The 12,092-nt window shown below is 49.6% G+C and overlaps 6 protein-coding genes across 6 annotated transcripts; 3 read left to right on the forward strand and 3 right to left on the reverse strand.

The window, feature by feature from the left end:
• Positions 1-1,918: 1,918 nt before the first annotated feature.
• Positions 1,919-3,511, reverse strand: MYCFIDRAFT_63186 (uncharacterized protein; the record flags this gene model as incomplete). Its single annotated transcript, XM_007924491.1, has 3 exons — positions 1,919-2,910; positions 2,964-3,295; positions 3,348-3,511. The coding sequence occupies 3 exons, from the start codon at positions 3,509-3,511 to the stop codon at positions 1,919-1,921; spliced, it is 1,488 nt and encodes a 495-aa protein (XP_007922682.1).
• Positions 3,512-4,876: 1,365 nt separating this feature from the next.
• MYCFIDRAFT_182117 (uncharacterized protein) lies at positions 4,877-5,451 on the forward strand. Its single transcript, XM_007925865.1, has one exon. It carries the CDS (start codon positions 4,915-4,917, stop codon positions 5,242-5,244), a length of 330 nt encoding a protein of 109 aa, XP_007924056.1. The 5' UTR covers positions 4,877-4,914; the 3' UTR covers positions 5,245-5,451.
• Positions 5,452-5,905: 454 nt separating this feature from the next.
• MYCFIDRAFT_89771 (uncharacterized protein) lies at positions 5,906-7,218 on the forward strand (the record flags this gene model as incomplete). The annotated part of the gene is made up of 4 exons (XM_007925866.1): positions 5,906-5,994; positions 6,044-6,574; positions 6,645-7,040; positions 7,095-7,218. The coding sequence occupies 4 exons, from the start codon at positions 5,906-5,908 to the stop codon at positions 7,216-7,218; spliced, it is 1,140 nt and encodes a 379-aa protein (XP_007924057.1).
• Positions 7,219-7,812: 594 nt separating this feature from the next.
• On the forward strand, positions 7,813-8,115 carry MYCFIDRAFT_77244 (uncharacterized protein; the record flags this gene model as incomplete). Its single annotated transcript, XM_007924565.1, has 1 exon — positions 7,813-8,115. The coding sequence occupies one exon, from the start codon at positions 7,813-7,815 to the stop codon at positions 8,113-8,115; it is 303 nt and encodes a 100-aa protein (XP_007922756.1).
• Positions 8,116-8,204: 89 nt separating this feature from the next.
• On the reverse strand, positions 8,205-10,484 carry MYCFIDRAFT_172642 (uncharacterized protein; the record flags this gene model as incomplete). Its single annotated transcript, XM_007925867.1, has 20 exons — positions 8,205-8,224; positions 8,282-8,330; positions 8,356-8,646; positions 8,688-8,794; positions 8,830-8,859; positions 8,889-8,955; positions 8,996-9,032; positions 9,088-9,111; positions 9,183-9,202; positions 9,265-9,341; positions 9,396-9,470; positions 9,503-9,540; positions 9,576-9,628; positions 9,655-9,707; positions 9,735-9,776; positions 9,806-9,997; positions 10,030-10,145; positions 10,173-10,212; positions 10,240-10,253; positions 10,288-10,484. 20 exons carry the CDS (start codon positions 10,482-10,484, stop codon positions 8,205-8,207), a joined length of 1,542 nt encoding a protein of 513 aa, XP_007924058.1.
• Positions 10,485-10,598: 114 nt separating this feature from the next.
• MYCFIDRAFT_120962 (uncharacterized protein) lies at positions 10,599-11,497 on the reverse strand (the record flags this gene model as incomplete). Its single annotated transcript, XM_007925868.1, has 4 exons — positions 10,599-10,786; positions 10,845-10,988; positions 11,039-11,230; positions 11,287-11,497. Coding segments are annotated over 4 exons (735 nt in total), but the record flags the coding sequence as incomplete, so codon positions are not given.
• Positions 11,498-12,092: the final 595 nt, after the last annotated feature.

Here is a 12,092-nt window from a genome sequence, read left to right on the forward strand (position 1 = left end):
CGAACTATATACTACGACTCCTATAATCTCCGAACCGCTCGTAAACTAAGAAATTTTAAAGTTCCTCGGCTATAGCTAAGTAGAGTCGGCTTTTAGCTTATTTTAAGCCGTAGTAAGCCTAAAGGGGCCGTAAGTACCCTATAAAACGCCTATAGCGAGTACTCTATAGAATACCTATAGCGAGTAGTACTATCCGGAACGCGTAGGACAAGCTAACTACTATCTATAACGCCTATAGAAAGTCTAATTTAGAACGTTTATAATAGTAACTTAGTAAGTACTATTCGGAACGCGTATAGCAAGTCTAATCCGGAGCGCTAATAGTTAGTACTACTATCTATAACGCTTATACCAAGTTCTATTTAGAACGCGCTATATAGCAATTCTAATCCGAAACGCCTATACTAAGTCTTATCCGAAACGCGTAGAGTAAGTACTATCCGGAACGCGTATAGTAGGTCTAATTTAGAACGGTAATAGTAAGTACTATTACGAACGCTTATAGTAAGTAGTACTTTCTAAAATACCTATAGTAAGTACTATTTAGAATACTTATAGCAAGTTATATCTAAAACGCTTATAGTGAATACTACTAAAAACGCCTATAGCGAGTAGTAATATTCGAAACGCCTATAGCGGTAACTATCTAAGATATCTATAGCGAGTAGTACTATCCGGAACGCGTAGGACAAGCCTTATTTTAAACGCTTAGTATAGTTCGTCCTATATAAACCGGAACGCGTATAGCAAGTCTAATAATCTAATCCGAAACGCCTACAGAAAGTCTTGTCCGGAATGTATAAAGTAAGTCTAAGTCTAATCCGAAACTAAATACTTATACGAAGCACTATCCGGAAGGCCTATAGCGAGTAGTACTATCCGGAACGCTTATAGCAAATACTATCTAAAACGCCTATAGTTAAATAGCATTCGAACTATCTATAGCGAGTACCCTATATAACGCCTATAGCGAGTACTCTATAGAATATCTATAGCGAGTAGTACTATCCGGAACGCGTAGGATAAGCTAACTATTATCTATAACGCCTATAATAGGTCTAATTCAGAACGCTTATAATACTAAGTACTATTTAGAACGCGTATAGTAAGTCTAATAACTCTAATCCGGAGCGCTAACAGTTAGTACTACTGTCTATAACGCCTATACTAAGTTTTATTTAGAACGCACTATATAGCAATTCTAATCCGAAACGCTTATACTAAGTCTTATCCGGAACGCGTAGAGGAAGTCTATCCGGAACGTAAATAGCAAGTACTATTAAGAACGCTTATAGCAAGTAGTACTATCTAAAATACCTATAGTAAGTTCTATTTAGAATACTTATAGCAAGTCTAATCCGAAACGCTTATAGTAAATACTACTAAAAACGCTTATAGCGAGTAGTAATATTCGAAACGCTTATAGCGGTAACTGTCCGAGATAGCTATAGCGAGTAGTCCTATCCGAAACGCTTATAGCAAATACTATCTAAAACGCCTATAGTTAAATAGGATTCGAACTATTTATAGCGAGTACCTTATCTAACGCCTACTATAAGTACTCTATAAAACGCCTATAGCGAGTAGTACTATCCGGAACGCGTAGGATAAGCCTTTCGAGCCTACCGCTCCGAGTAAATACCGCCGGATTAGGCGCGAACGATACCGCCTCGAGCAAAAAACGCCGCCGGATTAGGCGTAAACGACGGAGACGGCCTCGGAAACACTACTATCGCGGCGCCGGAGCGTTATAGTCGATCCCGCGACTCTTACGCCCTCCGGACCGCGCGAGAATCGAGAAATTTTGAAGTTCCTCGCCGCCGACCAATCAGAGTCGGCTTTTCGGTCGTTTTGAGCCGCACTAAGCCTAAAGGGGCCCCAACTTTTGTTGAGTTGTCATATTATTGATGTCCAAGCTTCACGGAGCATATCTAAACCCTTCCACTCCCTCTAAGATCTTCCTGTCTTGATCCGCCAGCTTGTTCTGCTTCTTAAAATACATAGACAAACTGAAAGTGATGATGATGTAAACGAACTGCATAGCAATCGTAGCCCACATTCCAGGTAAGTATTGCGGCGCATCTTGGCTTCTGAAAATTGTAGATCCGCAGACTCCACCCACAGCGCCGGCACTGATCATCGCGGCTGCGACGACGCCTTTCTTTTCGAGGCGAGATGTCTGATTCTGACCATATGTGAGTGTCGCGGGGATATTTGCTTGAGTGCCGTAGACGGCGAGGAAGAGGCCGAAGTATCGTACACCAGGAGGTCCGGCGTAGAGGACGATTAGGAGACCGATGATAGCGACTAAAGCTTGGAAGTTGAGGATTGGCCATCGCATTTTGATTTTGTCGGATACCCAGGCCATGGCGATTGAGGCGATGATGGCGAAGACGTAAGGGGGGGAGCTGAGAAGTTGGGCTTCGGTGTAGGTCATGCCCATGCCTTGGCGAAGGATGATCGGGGAAAAGAATGCGAGGGAGTAAACACTGCTTGCGGCCACGAAGTAGCAGAGCATGTATAGCACCAGTTTCCAGTCGATGAGCGTTTTTAATGTTTCCTTTGCTGTCAGATGGATGACTTCTTTGCCGGCCTTCTCAAGTTTGACACGTTCCAAGGCAATGTGCTTCTGACGATCGTCTAAGAACTTGACGCGTTCGGGAAACTCGATCAGGAAGAATGGTGAGACGAGTCCTGCGACTATTGTGGCAATCCCTTCGATGATGAAGATCCATCTCCAGCCTTGTTGGTACTTTCCGTTACCAACGGAGATGAGTGACAATGCGTAAGCGAAGATGGGTCCAAAGCCTGAGGAAATGAGAGAAGCCATGTAGAAGATTGAGATACGTCGAGCGGTCTCGAACTGGCGATACCATGATCCTATGATGTAGATCGCTCCTGGGAATAATCCTTGGTTACCCATGTCAGCACGGTTCTAGAAGCAGGGCAAGTTGCAGACTTACCAGCTTCAAAGACACCTAGAAGGGCACGTAGTAAAGTAAGCATGCTCCAGTGATCAATAAAGCCCATGCCGAGAACGCATGCTCCCCATGATGTGATCAAGAACGATAGCCACCATCGGGCTCCGATGCGTCGGATGACATAATTTGACGGCAGCTCAAAAAGGCCATATCCAATGAAGAAGACAAGCAGAGCAATGTTGTAGCGAGACCCTGTCAGGCTGAGATCGATATCCATGTCGGCGATATAGGCGGCGCTGATATTGCTTCGATCGAGCAGGGACAGGCCGAAGACGATGCATAGCATAGGGAAGACTCGGAGATCGACTTTCCATCTGCATGCCGTCAGGGAGAGGAGGAACAGCGTTGAGTGATGGTCCCACTTACACAATCTTCCTCTCCTCCTCAGGTGTCCAGTCACGGATGACTTGGCCATTAGTGCCTTTCTCGTTCGCTTCATCGTCTGAACTGGCGGCGACGTGCTCCACATGATCTATGAATCTGGGATCTTTGTCCGAAAAATCTTTCTGTTGAGCATGAACTTCTGCCATGGTGAAGCTTTCACCAGCAGGAGGAACGACACAGGTAGGAGAACAGATGAACCACAATACTAGAAACATGCTCCCAGGCACGGCCGCTTACCAGGGATATATGCCTGCTCCGGCATCCAGCACGACCGCAACAACCCACCAGGAACATGCTTCCCGACTCCATTTCGACGAACCCGACAACTTCATGCTGTGAAGACGGCACAGGAGCCTTGACAATCCAGTCCCAAGGTGAGCCAAGCATGCAAGATCTGCAGACACGAGTACGCACGTGTTCGCTACAACCTCGTGGCTGCGATGTCTGGCCTGTTGACCAACGGGGAATTGGGAATAAGCGGTCGTTGAGTCTCCATGTGCGCATCGTCGGCAGAGATTGGTTCGTCAAATGCGATTTCCCCCGCAAATGTCGAGAATACCAAGAGGGCCAAGAGTAGGAGTGCATTCGTGCGGCCGCTCTAGAACCAAGCGGAGGGTAAAGTCATCCGAGTGATTGGAGCTACGTTTGGGAGCCGAATGTAGGACTTTTTGGTGGATATCCGTCCCATTTGTGATTCAAGAGAAGGCCGACGCGAGTCCTGATTCCGGCATTTTTCCTCGGCTCCATCTCGTTCGGTTATCTGACCGCTCTTGGCGTGTCAATGGCAATGCAGTCTAGCATGTTTTGTATCGAAGGTGACATGGAGTTGTTGGTGCAGTATCATTTCGCGATGAAGGTGTTGTTGCTGGAGGACGGAGATGACTGCGAAGGAGATGAGGTCATCTGCCGAACTCAAAATCAGCCGCGAGTCAGCCGAAAAAATGGAGCCGAGGTTGTGCTGACATCCATGTCCGCCAAGGAGGAAACAACGACACTCACTGCGCTTGTCAGAAGACATTGTCACTTTTACGGCTTGAACAGAATGCGTCCGGCTTGACGAACCTGCTCTCCAAATACCGCAACAAGTGGCAAGCTCTTGCTAGACGCAGCGAATAAGCTCTACCACCAACCGGTTCACGATCGCAGTCAGCTCCGGCTGTGAAGGTCAAGTCGGCACAGATACTTCCAGATTTGAGCCTTTCACGGCTACTTTCGAGCGTATCGGGCATACTCCGTCACGGAATCTGGCTCATGATCTTGCAATGACAAGTCGATGACATAAGCAAACATGGGCCGACCAAGATATTCATCAACTGAGCTGGGGCGAGACCATCCAGACTTCAAAGCATCTCCATGGGTCCAAAAGGTTCTCTCCCCGAGCAACATAAAAGTCATACCTGAGGTCTCGTCGGAACCAGACGACACATCAATAACGAATGCACTGTTCGATCTTACTTTATCACATGAGACTGGAGTGCGAGCTCGATTCTTGTTTCAAAGGCCGACTAGTGAGCCTGATTCTGTTTCCAAGCATGAGACTTGTATCTTTATGTCAATTGGTGCAGGCATTGATGGACTCAGTGGTCGCGGACATGGAGGCTTCTCATCTCTGGTACTGGATCATCTCACTGGAACTGTCGCAAAACTGGAGAACCCTAGCGCGGATGGCGAGCCGCCTGCCACGGTCACTATGACTGTCGACTATAAAGCACCTGTCAGAACGCCGTGTATCATTCTCTTCAGATCTTGGCCCATCGAGATCAGTGGGAGAAAGTCTTGGCTGAAAGGCGTGGCTGAGGATGAACATGGGAAGCCGTATGCTACTGCGAAGGCATTATTCATCAACCTGAAGACTCCATATCAGCCAGCAAAGCTGTGATTGCGAGGGGATGGTGCTGTGAAAGTGTTACGGTCTGGCTGAGTGGCCCACAGCGCGGGACGGGGCCGCATACGTGCCTTAACCCAGCAATGTTGAATTCACATGTAGAATAGAGGTAGATGTGTAGTGAGACATTTGACCTGCTCGAGCAAGATGTGTAAGTCGTAAGGCTAGCGAATTGAATCACAAGGCGGTGTCGCGGATACTACTGACGTGAATATATCCCCAAGCAAGCACGTGGAATGCCGTCCGCGAAGATCACTATGCTTCTCGCATTAGTCCTGCATCCACAGATTCCACACGACCTCGGAATTGGCACTGCAGATCGGCACCTGCATCTTCACATATTAGCTTTCTCTACTTACCACACACCTGGAAACGCCCCAAACCAGCCCATCTCTGCGAACCAGTGGACTACCTCCTACGACGGTATCAGCATGAATGCGCAACGGCCTCTGATCGCCGATTCCGCACTTTCTAAGGGCATGCCTGGTAAGAAACTCTTTCGCCTTCGGAACATCACGTGGCCATCACTGCGCTTTGTGGAAGTGCGTGGCAACTGGGTGATGCTGATATCAGGACTCTGCGGCTTCATTCTGACTAGAGAGTAGTCGATACTCGAGGCGATGGAGCTTCCAGGCCTTCAGGCCCACTACCGTCCATGCCGCAGCGGCGCAAAAAGCCGGGTCCGAAACGAGACAGCAAACCTGCGCCCAGCGAAAAGCTCGAGCGCAATCGACAAGCACAGAGGTAATCAACAGCTTCGTAAGTAGCCGTATAAATACTTACTGAGCTGCAGAACCCACCGTGAGCGAAAGGAGCAGTACACAAAGGATCTGGAACTCGAAGTCATGCGTCTCAAGGAGCTCTTTACTCAAACCGCACAGGAACGAGACGCTGCATTTCAGGCCCGGGATGCCATAGCTCACGAGAGAGATCAGCTTAGAGAAGAAGTTCTGCGGCTGAAGGAGATCGTCCAGATCTCTACTTCCTCTAGCGGTACCGATTCTGGCTACGATGGAATTTCCATCACTTGTGATGCAACACGAAATAGCAGCCTGTCGACTTCCAATGGGTATCATGGCCTTCTGGCTAACGCACCACTCCAAGAAGTGACGGCTAATAATGCCTACACCGAGCGTCAAGAAAGCGTATGGGAGCTCTCAGAGGCTCATGGTTTCGCATCTGACGGAGCATCTTATCAGGAACCGACCATCAAGAACGAGCAGCAGATTCGCAGAGAAGAACCGACGAAGACCCTCCAGCTCATGCGAGAGCTCGCGCCCAGAGGCGTCGATTACGATGAGCTTGGCATCGACTTTGTCCTCACGTACGTCTACTGTACCACCTTCTTCTAGGTGCCTCGTACCCTCTCTGAGATGCTAATATTCGAGCTGTAGGTTGGAAAAGCCATGCATGGGTCACATTCAGTACTTGCATGTCAGGGCACACAATTTCCAGACTGCAGATGGAGAAATGCCAGGGCGGCCTATGGAGGTACCTGACGATGGAGAGAATCAGCACATCTCAGGCCATACTTTGATGGCCACTGCACCAACGTACAGCCACATCATGGATAGTCCGGCGTCGAAATTTCCGGCGCAGATGCCTCAAGTAAAGCGGCCTGACTTGCTCCAATTGCTCAACTTGAGCAATCAGCTCCAAGTCAACGAGATCGAAGTCCCGCCTGTCCGAGCATGGATCAAACTAATGCAGGACGAAAGGATGAAATTGCTATCCGTGAACGATATTGCAATGCTGAAGGAGAAGCTGTTGAGGAAAGTGCATTGCTATCGGTAAGAGGGTCATACTCCCACATTCTTTCGTGCCGGTGCGCTGACGAGATCCAGTTTTGGTGCTGTAATTGACGAGAATGACATCGATGAGACTCTGCAAGAGGTTGTCAACACAAGACAAGCAGCAGTGGTCGCATCGACAAGCCCCCCGCGACCGATGAAGATCGAGTCATTATGAGGCTGTTGGAGTTGCGTACGTCTTCTGATCTGCTTCTAAACGTCTTCGAATTGCGGATACCGGCACGTTCGTAGTAATCAAAATCGGTGGCAGGATGTTGCCTGAGACCCATACAAATCCCGGATCGCCGTGGTGTCGGACTTGCAACGCTTCGCAAAGAAGTGGCGACTTCTCGGCGGTGAGTGCGACACACAATTTGTAAGCACAGAATTTGGTCGAAAAGGCTGGCTGCTAACCTGATCGAGAAGTAGATACACCTGGGAACTTGACAGCACAAGTGCCCTACAATCGTGGATCGGGCGTTCGAGAAAGCCAGTCTCCGAGAAGAATCTGTCGCAGCCGGAATTTCGATGAAATATGTGCGCCGTTCTTGGACGCCGTTGCCATGGGAACTCAGCAGTGGAGAGATCAGCTGTAACATGCACAAAGCCAAGTCAGTCCGCGCATCAATTGTATGCGCATGCTAACAAGGGCCAGAATAAAGCACTTTCCCTTCACGAGCACCCACACTTTGCCTTGGCTCCAGATCTCGCACTTTCCTTCGCTTTAAACGACTGGAATCGTGGACCAATTGTGGCTGGTAGGAACTACACCATGATACCGGAGGATCTCATGCTGCTTCCAGGCACTGTACCTATCTTCACAATACGCCATCCTGCAGCGACAAAAGAAGAGCAGGCTCAGATGCTCCCAGGATATGTTCAACTGCAACAAAGTTTGCTCAATTCGACGGGACTGTTGCAGGGTAAGGATAGGAGGAATGTTGTTATCGAAGGCGAAATGCAGAAATGGCAGGAAGAATTTGGCGAGGATAATGCGATTCTTGTGAAAGAATTCGTCAATGCATCGATGCCTCACTATGAGTATCTCAAGAGCAGGAAGACGGCGGAGGAGTAAATTGGAGTTCATGATCAGAAATCGACTTAAGCTGCAGACCCTCGATCGTGTAGTAAGAAGGTAGCAAGCTACGCCTCGTGTTCGCAAGCTCAGCCCGAATACGGACCGTCTAATATTCGATGGAGGCAGGAAGTATCGAAGCGCCTAAGAAGGACTTAGAGAGGACCATCAGCTGAGATGACTGGGTAGACACGTGGGTACGAATCTTCTCTCAGCTGCTACGGCCTGCCGTACCCGCACCGACGTAACCTCGGACGACCGGCAGTGACTTGGGACCTGATCGATCATGCCTGGCGGTACGTCTGTGTTCGTGTAGTTTACACGCTGCGCGGAGAGGGCCACACATCCCAGCTTTGCACCGCAGCCGATCTGGGGGACACGAAGCTTACTACCCAGGCCAAGAATGCGGAACAGTACGCTTGGCTGACCGCAGGAGGTTGTGGAGCGTGAACGGACACGGTTTTGGTATGCAAAGTGTTGGATGATGTCTAAGTTCCTCCGAGCGAGGAAGTTATATACAATATACCCTGCCTTGAGGCAGGACGGACACCGAGTCGTAACAATATCCCCACCAAAGCGGAAGACCTATACGTCCTCGCACAATCCGTCTCAACCCATGCTTCGTTGAGTCTTTGACCTGAATTGTGCCGAGTCAGGAAGAAAGCAGGCTGGGTGAATTCTCAACACGTCGTCGCTTTCAATCCCTGCCCTCACTGACTACAACAAAAAAGAAAGAGCATCGAACTACTACCAATTCAGATTCAGCTTAGCACCAAACCACCCTTGACGCAGTCTCTTCACTGAATCGTACTCAACGAACAAGGTGACTTCCGAGCTCAACTCGGAGCCGCTAATTACCTAGTTAAACATGCCTAAACACTTCGCCTTCGAACCTACGACCATCATATGATAGATACCTCGACAAGCATCGTCTTCCAACTGAGCTATTCGAATAAATTAGCTATCGAGAACTGAGAAGCTGCAGACCTCATAACACTACCTTATAATCCGCATCAAAAGAATAGAATGCCTGAAAAAAAAAGTCTTAAAAAAAGATTTTCGCCAACGTTTCATCCCTCAGGTTATACTGTACGACAAATTCAACCCTCTACGAAGCCCTCGAGTATATGAACTACAAACAAAGGGCACATCTACATCGACGTTGAAATGGAACCGTGAATGTGAAGGGGAGAAAGGATCTCGAGAAAACTTGACAGTGAAGTCCACTTTTGTCGATCAGTCAGAACTCTCCAACTCCTCGAGGAAAAACAACCGGGCACTCCTCCTCTCGATTCCGATTTTCGGGAGAGAGCTTATCAGGTCAACTGACTTTGCAAGCACCAGAGCCGAAATTTCTAGCATCAGTCAGGACAGCGAATAATAAAACCTCGCCGTCTCCCAACGACTCTGAGCGATTCTATCCATCTCAAGCACTTAGACTCCAGCTTCCATTCTAGCACTGGATAAAAGAAGGCCACCACATAAGTTCAAGATCCAATAGAGAGAGGTCTGACTCAAACCATTCATCACTCCGAAAACAAATTTTTCCTCTTCGATATACACGATTCCAACATTCTGAGCGCGGTCTGCTTCTGTGCATTCGACTCTCGATCGGCAACGTCGTGGAGAAAGCAGGTAGGTAGTGGGAGGAAGGAAGTAGACTCAAAAAACCGTGTGCGCTCTCAAGGACTGGGCGATAGTCTTCTAGATGGCGAGCGCAATGCAGTGATGGCCGTGCATTGCACAATGCAGTCCGCGAGGCTTGGTGAAATCCTGTGAGGCCGGCAGATCTCGATATGTGGATGTGATGTGAAGTAGCGTGCGGAACGGGTCAGTAAAACTTTTCGAAAAAAGAGAAGAGAAGTGCTGAACGTCAAGGAAGCTGAAGAAGCCGAGTAATAAAATGGTCGTGACCATTATGCAATACATGACTTATGTTCAAATATACAGGGCTCAATTCGCTCATCGTAATCAAAGGGTAAGGTCTTCCAACGCCGCGCTCGAACCAAGTGTTCCGTGGATAGATACCACTTGCCATTGTTCTGTAAAACCATCACTGCATGCCCTGCATCTCCAAGTTGGCGGTACTATGTCCATCTCTTTTCGTGCTCTATCATACATCACAACCAACGAACGAGCTTGTCCAACATCGGAATGGACCTGCCTTTCTACCGGCGCATGTTGCCATTCTCCGCCGAAGGTCCTCTGGTGTATGGCGTCTCCTCGAACTTCTCGCTGCCGAGGGAGCCATCCAGTCTACCCGAAGAATCAGGTCTGGTCCGCCCATTATGATGGCTGTGGCCGGGATGCATGTTACTTGCAGAATCGTGGCTCAAGGGACGCCCACCATGGCTTTGGGTGGGATACATGTTGCTAGCAGAATCGCGGTCGCGGCTCGTCATGGCTTGGAGCTGGCCCTCGGTTGATGGGACTGGTCGAGTAGCGCTCTCCGCTCTCGCGTTATCCTCATCGAACGAGAACTGCGCAGCCTCGTGTTCATTAAAGTCTTGTCCGGGGTTCGCAGTCTCATACTCCAAGATCTTGACGAATCGGTAAAAGCCTACTGCGACGAGTGCGCCGAGTGCTGGGCCGACCCAGTACAGCCAGTGGTAGCCGGGGAAGCTTCGAAGGGCAACACAAGGTCCGAAAGATCGCGCTGGGTTGAGGGAGGCTGTGGAGAGAAGGTCAGCATCATGTTGTAAGCGGAGGTTGTGAAGGTGTGTGCTTACCTCCTGTGAAGTAGACACCAGAAAGGTGAGCAATGAAGAGCGAGAGACCGATGCCAATGGGCGCGAGGAAGCTGCCCTTGTGCTTCTCGGCGGCGAGCATGAAGATGGTGAAGACGAGCTCGGCGGTGAGGAACATCTCGATGACTGACAGATGTTAGCAGGGGGGATGATTCAGAAAGGCTTGTTTGACTTACAGAGACCGCGAGTGATGGATGTGCCCCCTCCAAGTGTGGTCGACACTGCGAGTGGACCTGGGAAGAGTGCTGACACCACACCAGCGGAAGCCATGGCACCGAGAATCTGCGCGACAAAGATGAGGCCCGCGCGAACCCATGTCACGGCTCCGATCAATGCCATTCCGAGAGTTACAGCGGGATTGAAGAGGCCTGAAGGTCGGTCAGCTTGGGCGTGGCTTGGCAGGTAATAATGCTGCGGTACTCACCTCCACTGATGCGGAAGAACACCCATGCGTTCACTGCCAAGCTGAAGCCAAATGCCAGGGAGATGTAGACAAGGGCGCTAGTGTTCGGCACCTGGACAATGCTAGTCGTATTGGTAGAGCCGGTGGCTGCTGCGTTGGCGACTTGGGTAGCAGCGAAGGCGAAGAACAGGAAGAGGAAGGTGCCAATAAATTCTCCGACCTGGACGAGGAAGTTGGTTAGCACAGAATTTGTCTGCCATGACGGGGTGGAGGTTTGGTTGGCAAGCATACCATGGCGATGAAGTGGTTGCGAGCCTTGTTTGGGAGGAATCCCAGGAAGGGTAGTCTGAGCTCATTCTTGTTCGATCGTTCCTTATTGCCCAAGCCGGGTATGTTGATAAAAGCGCCGCCCGGGCGTGATTCGGTGAGCATCTTGCTCGAAGGTGGGATTGCGGCTGTGGAGGTCGCTGCGGCTGTTGAGGGGTTGGTGGAGGACCTAGGTGTTTGTTGTATGGGGTCTGGCGGGATTAAAGTCAAGGCCGTGGCGACGACAGGCCGAAAGGGTCAATTTAGGATATCTTCAGGGATGATAGGAAATGTGCAGGTAGCTGATATGGTCGATAGGGGTTTGGGATGGGAGATGGTGGTGTTGTAGATGAGATGAATCAATGGCACAAGATGGATGCCACGAGCTGCCAACGCCTCGCTGCGAACGCCTGGCAGCAGCAAGAGCAACGAGAAGTACACAATCGCGATAAGAGCCATGGACGAGGTGGAAGGTTCCATGGAATATACGTCAACAGAGACTACGTACCGTTGAAGGAAAC

This window comes from Pseudocercospora fijiensis (genome assembly GCF_000340215.1).
Source record: "Pseudocercospora fijiensis CIRAD86 unplaced genomic scaffold MYCFIscaffold_2, whole genome shotgun sequence".
Taxonomy (NCBI): domain Eukaryota; kingdom Fungi; phylum Ascomycota; class Dothideomycetes; order Mycosphaerellales; family Mycosphaerellaceae; genus Pseudocercospora; species Pseudocercospora fijiensis.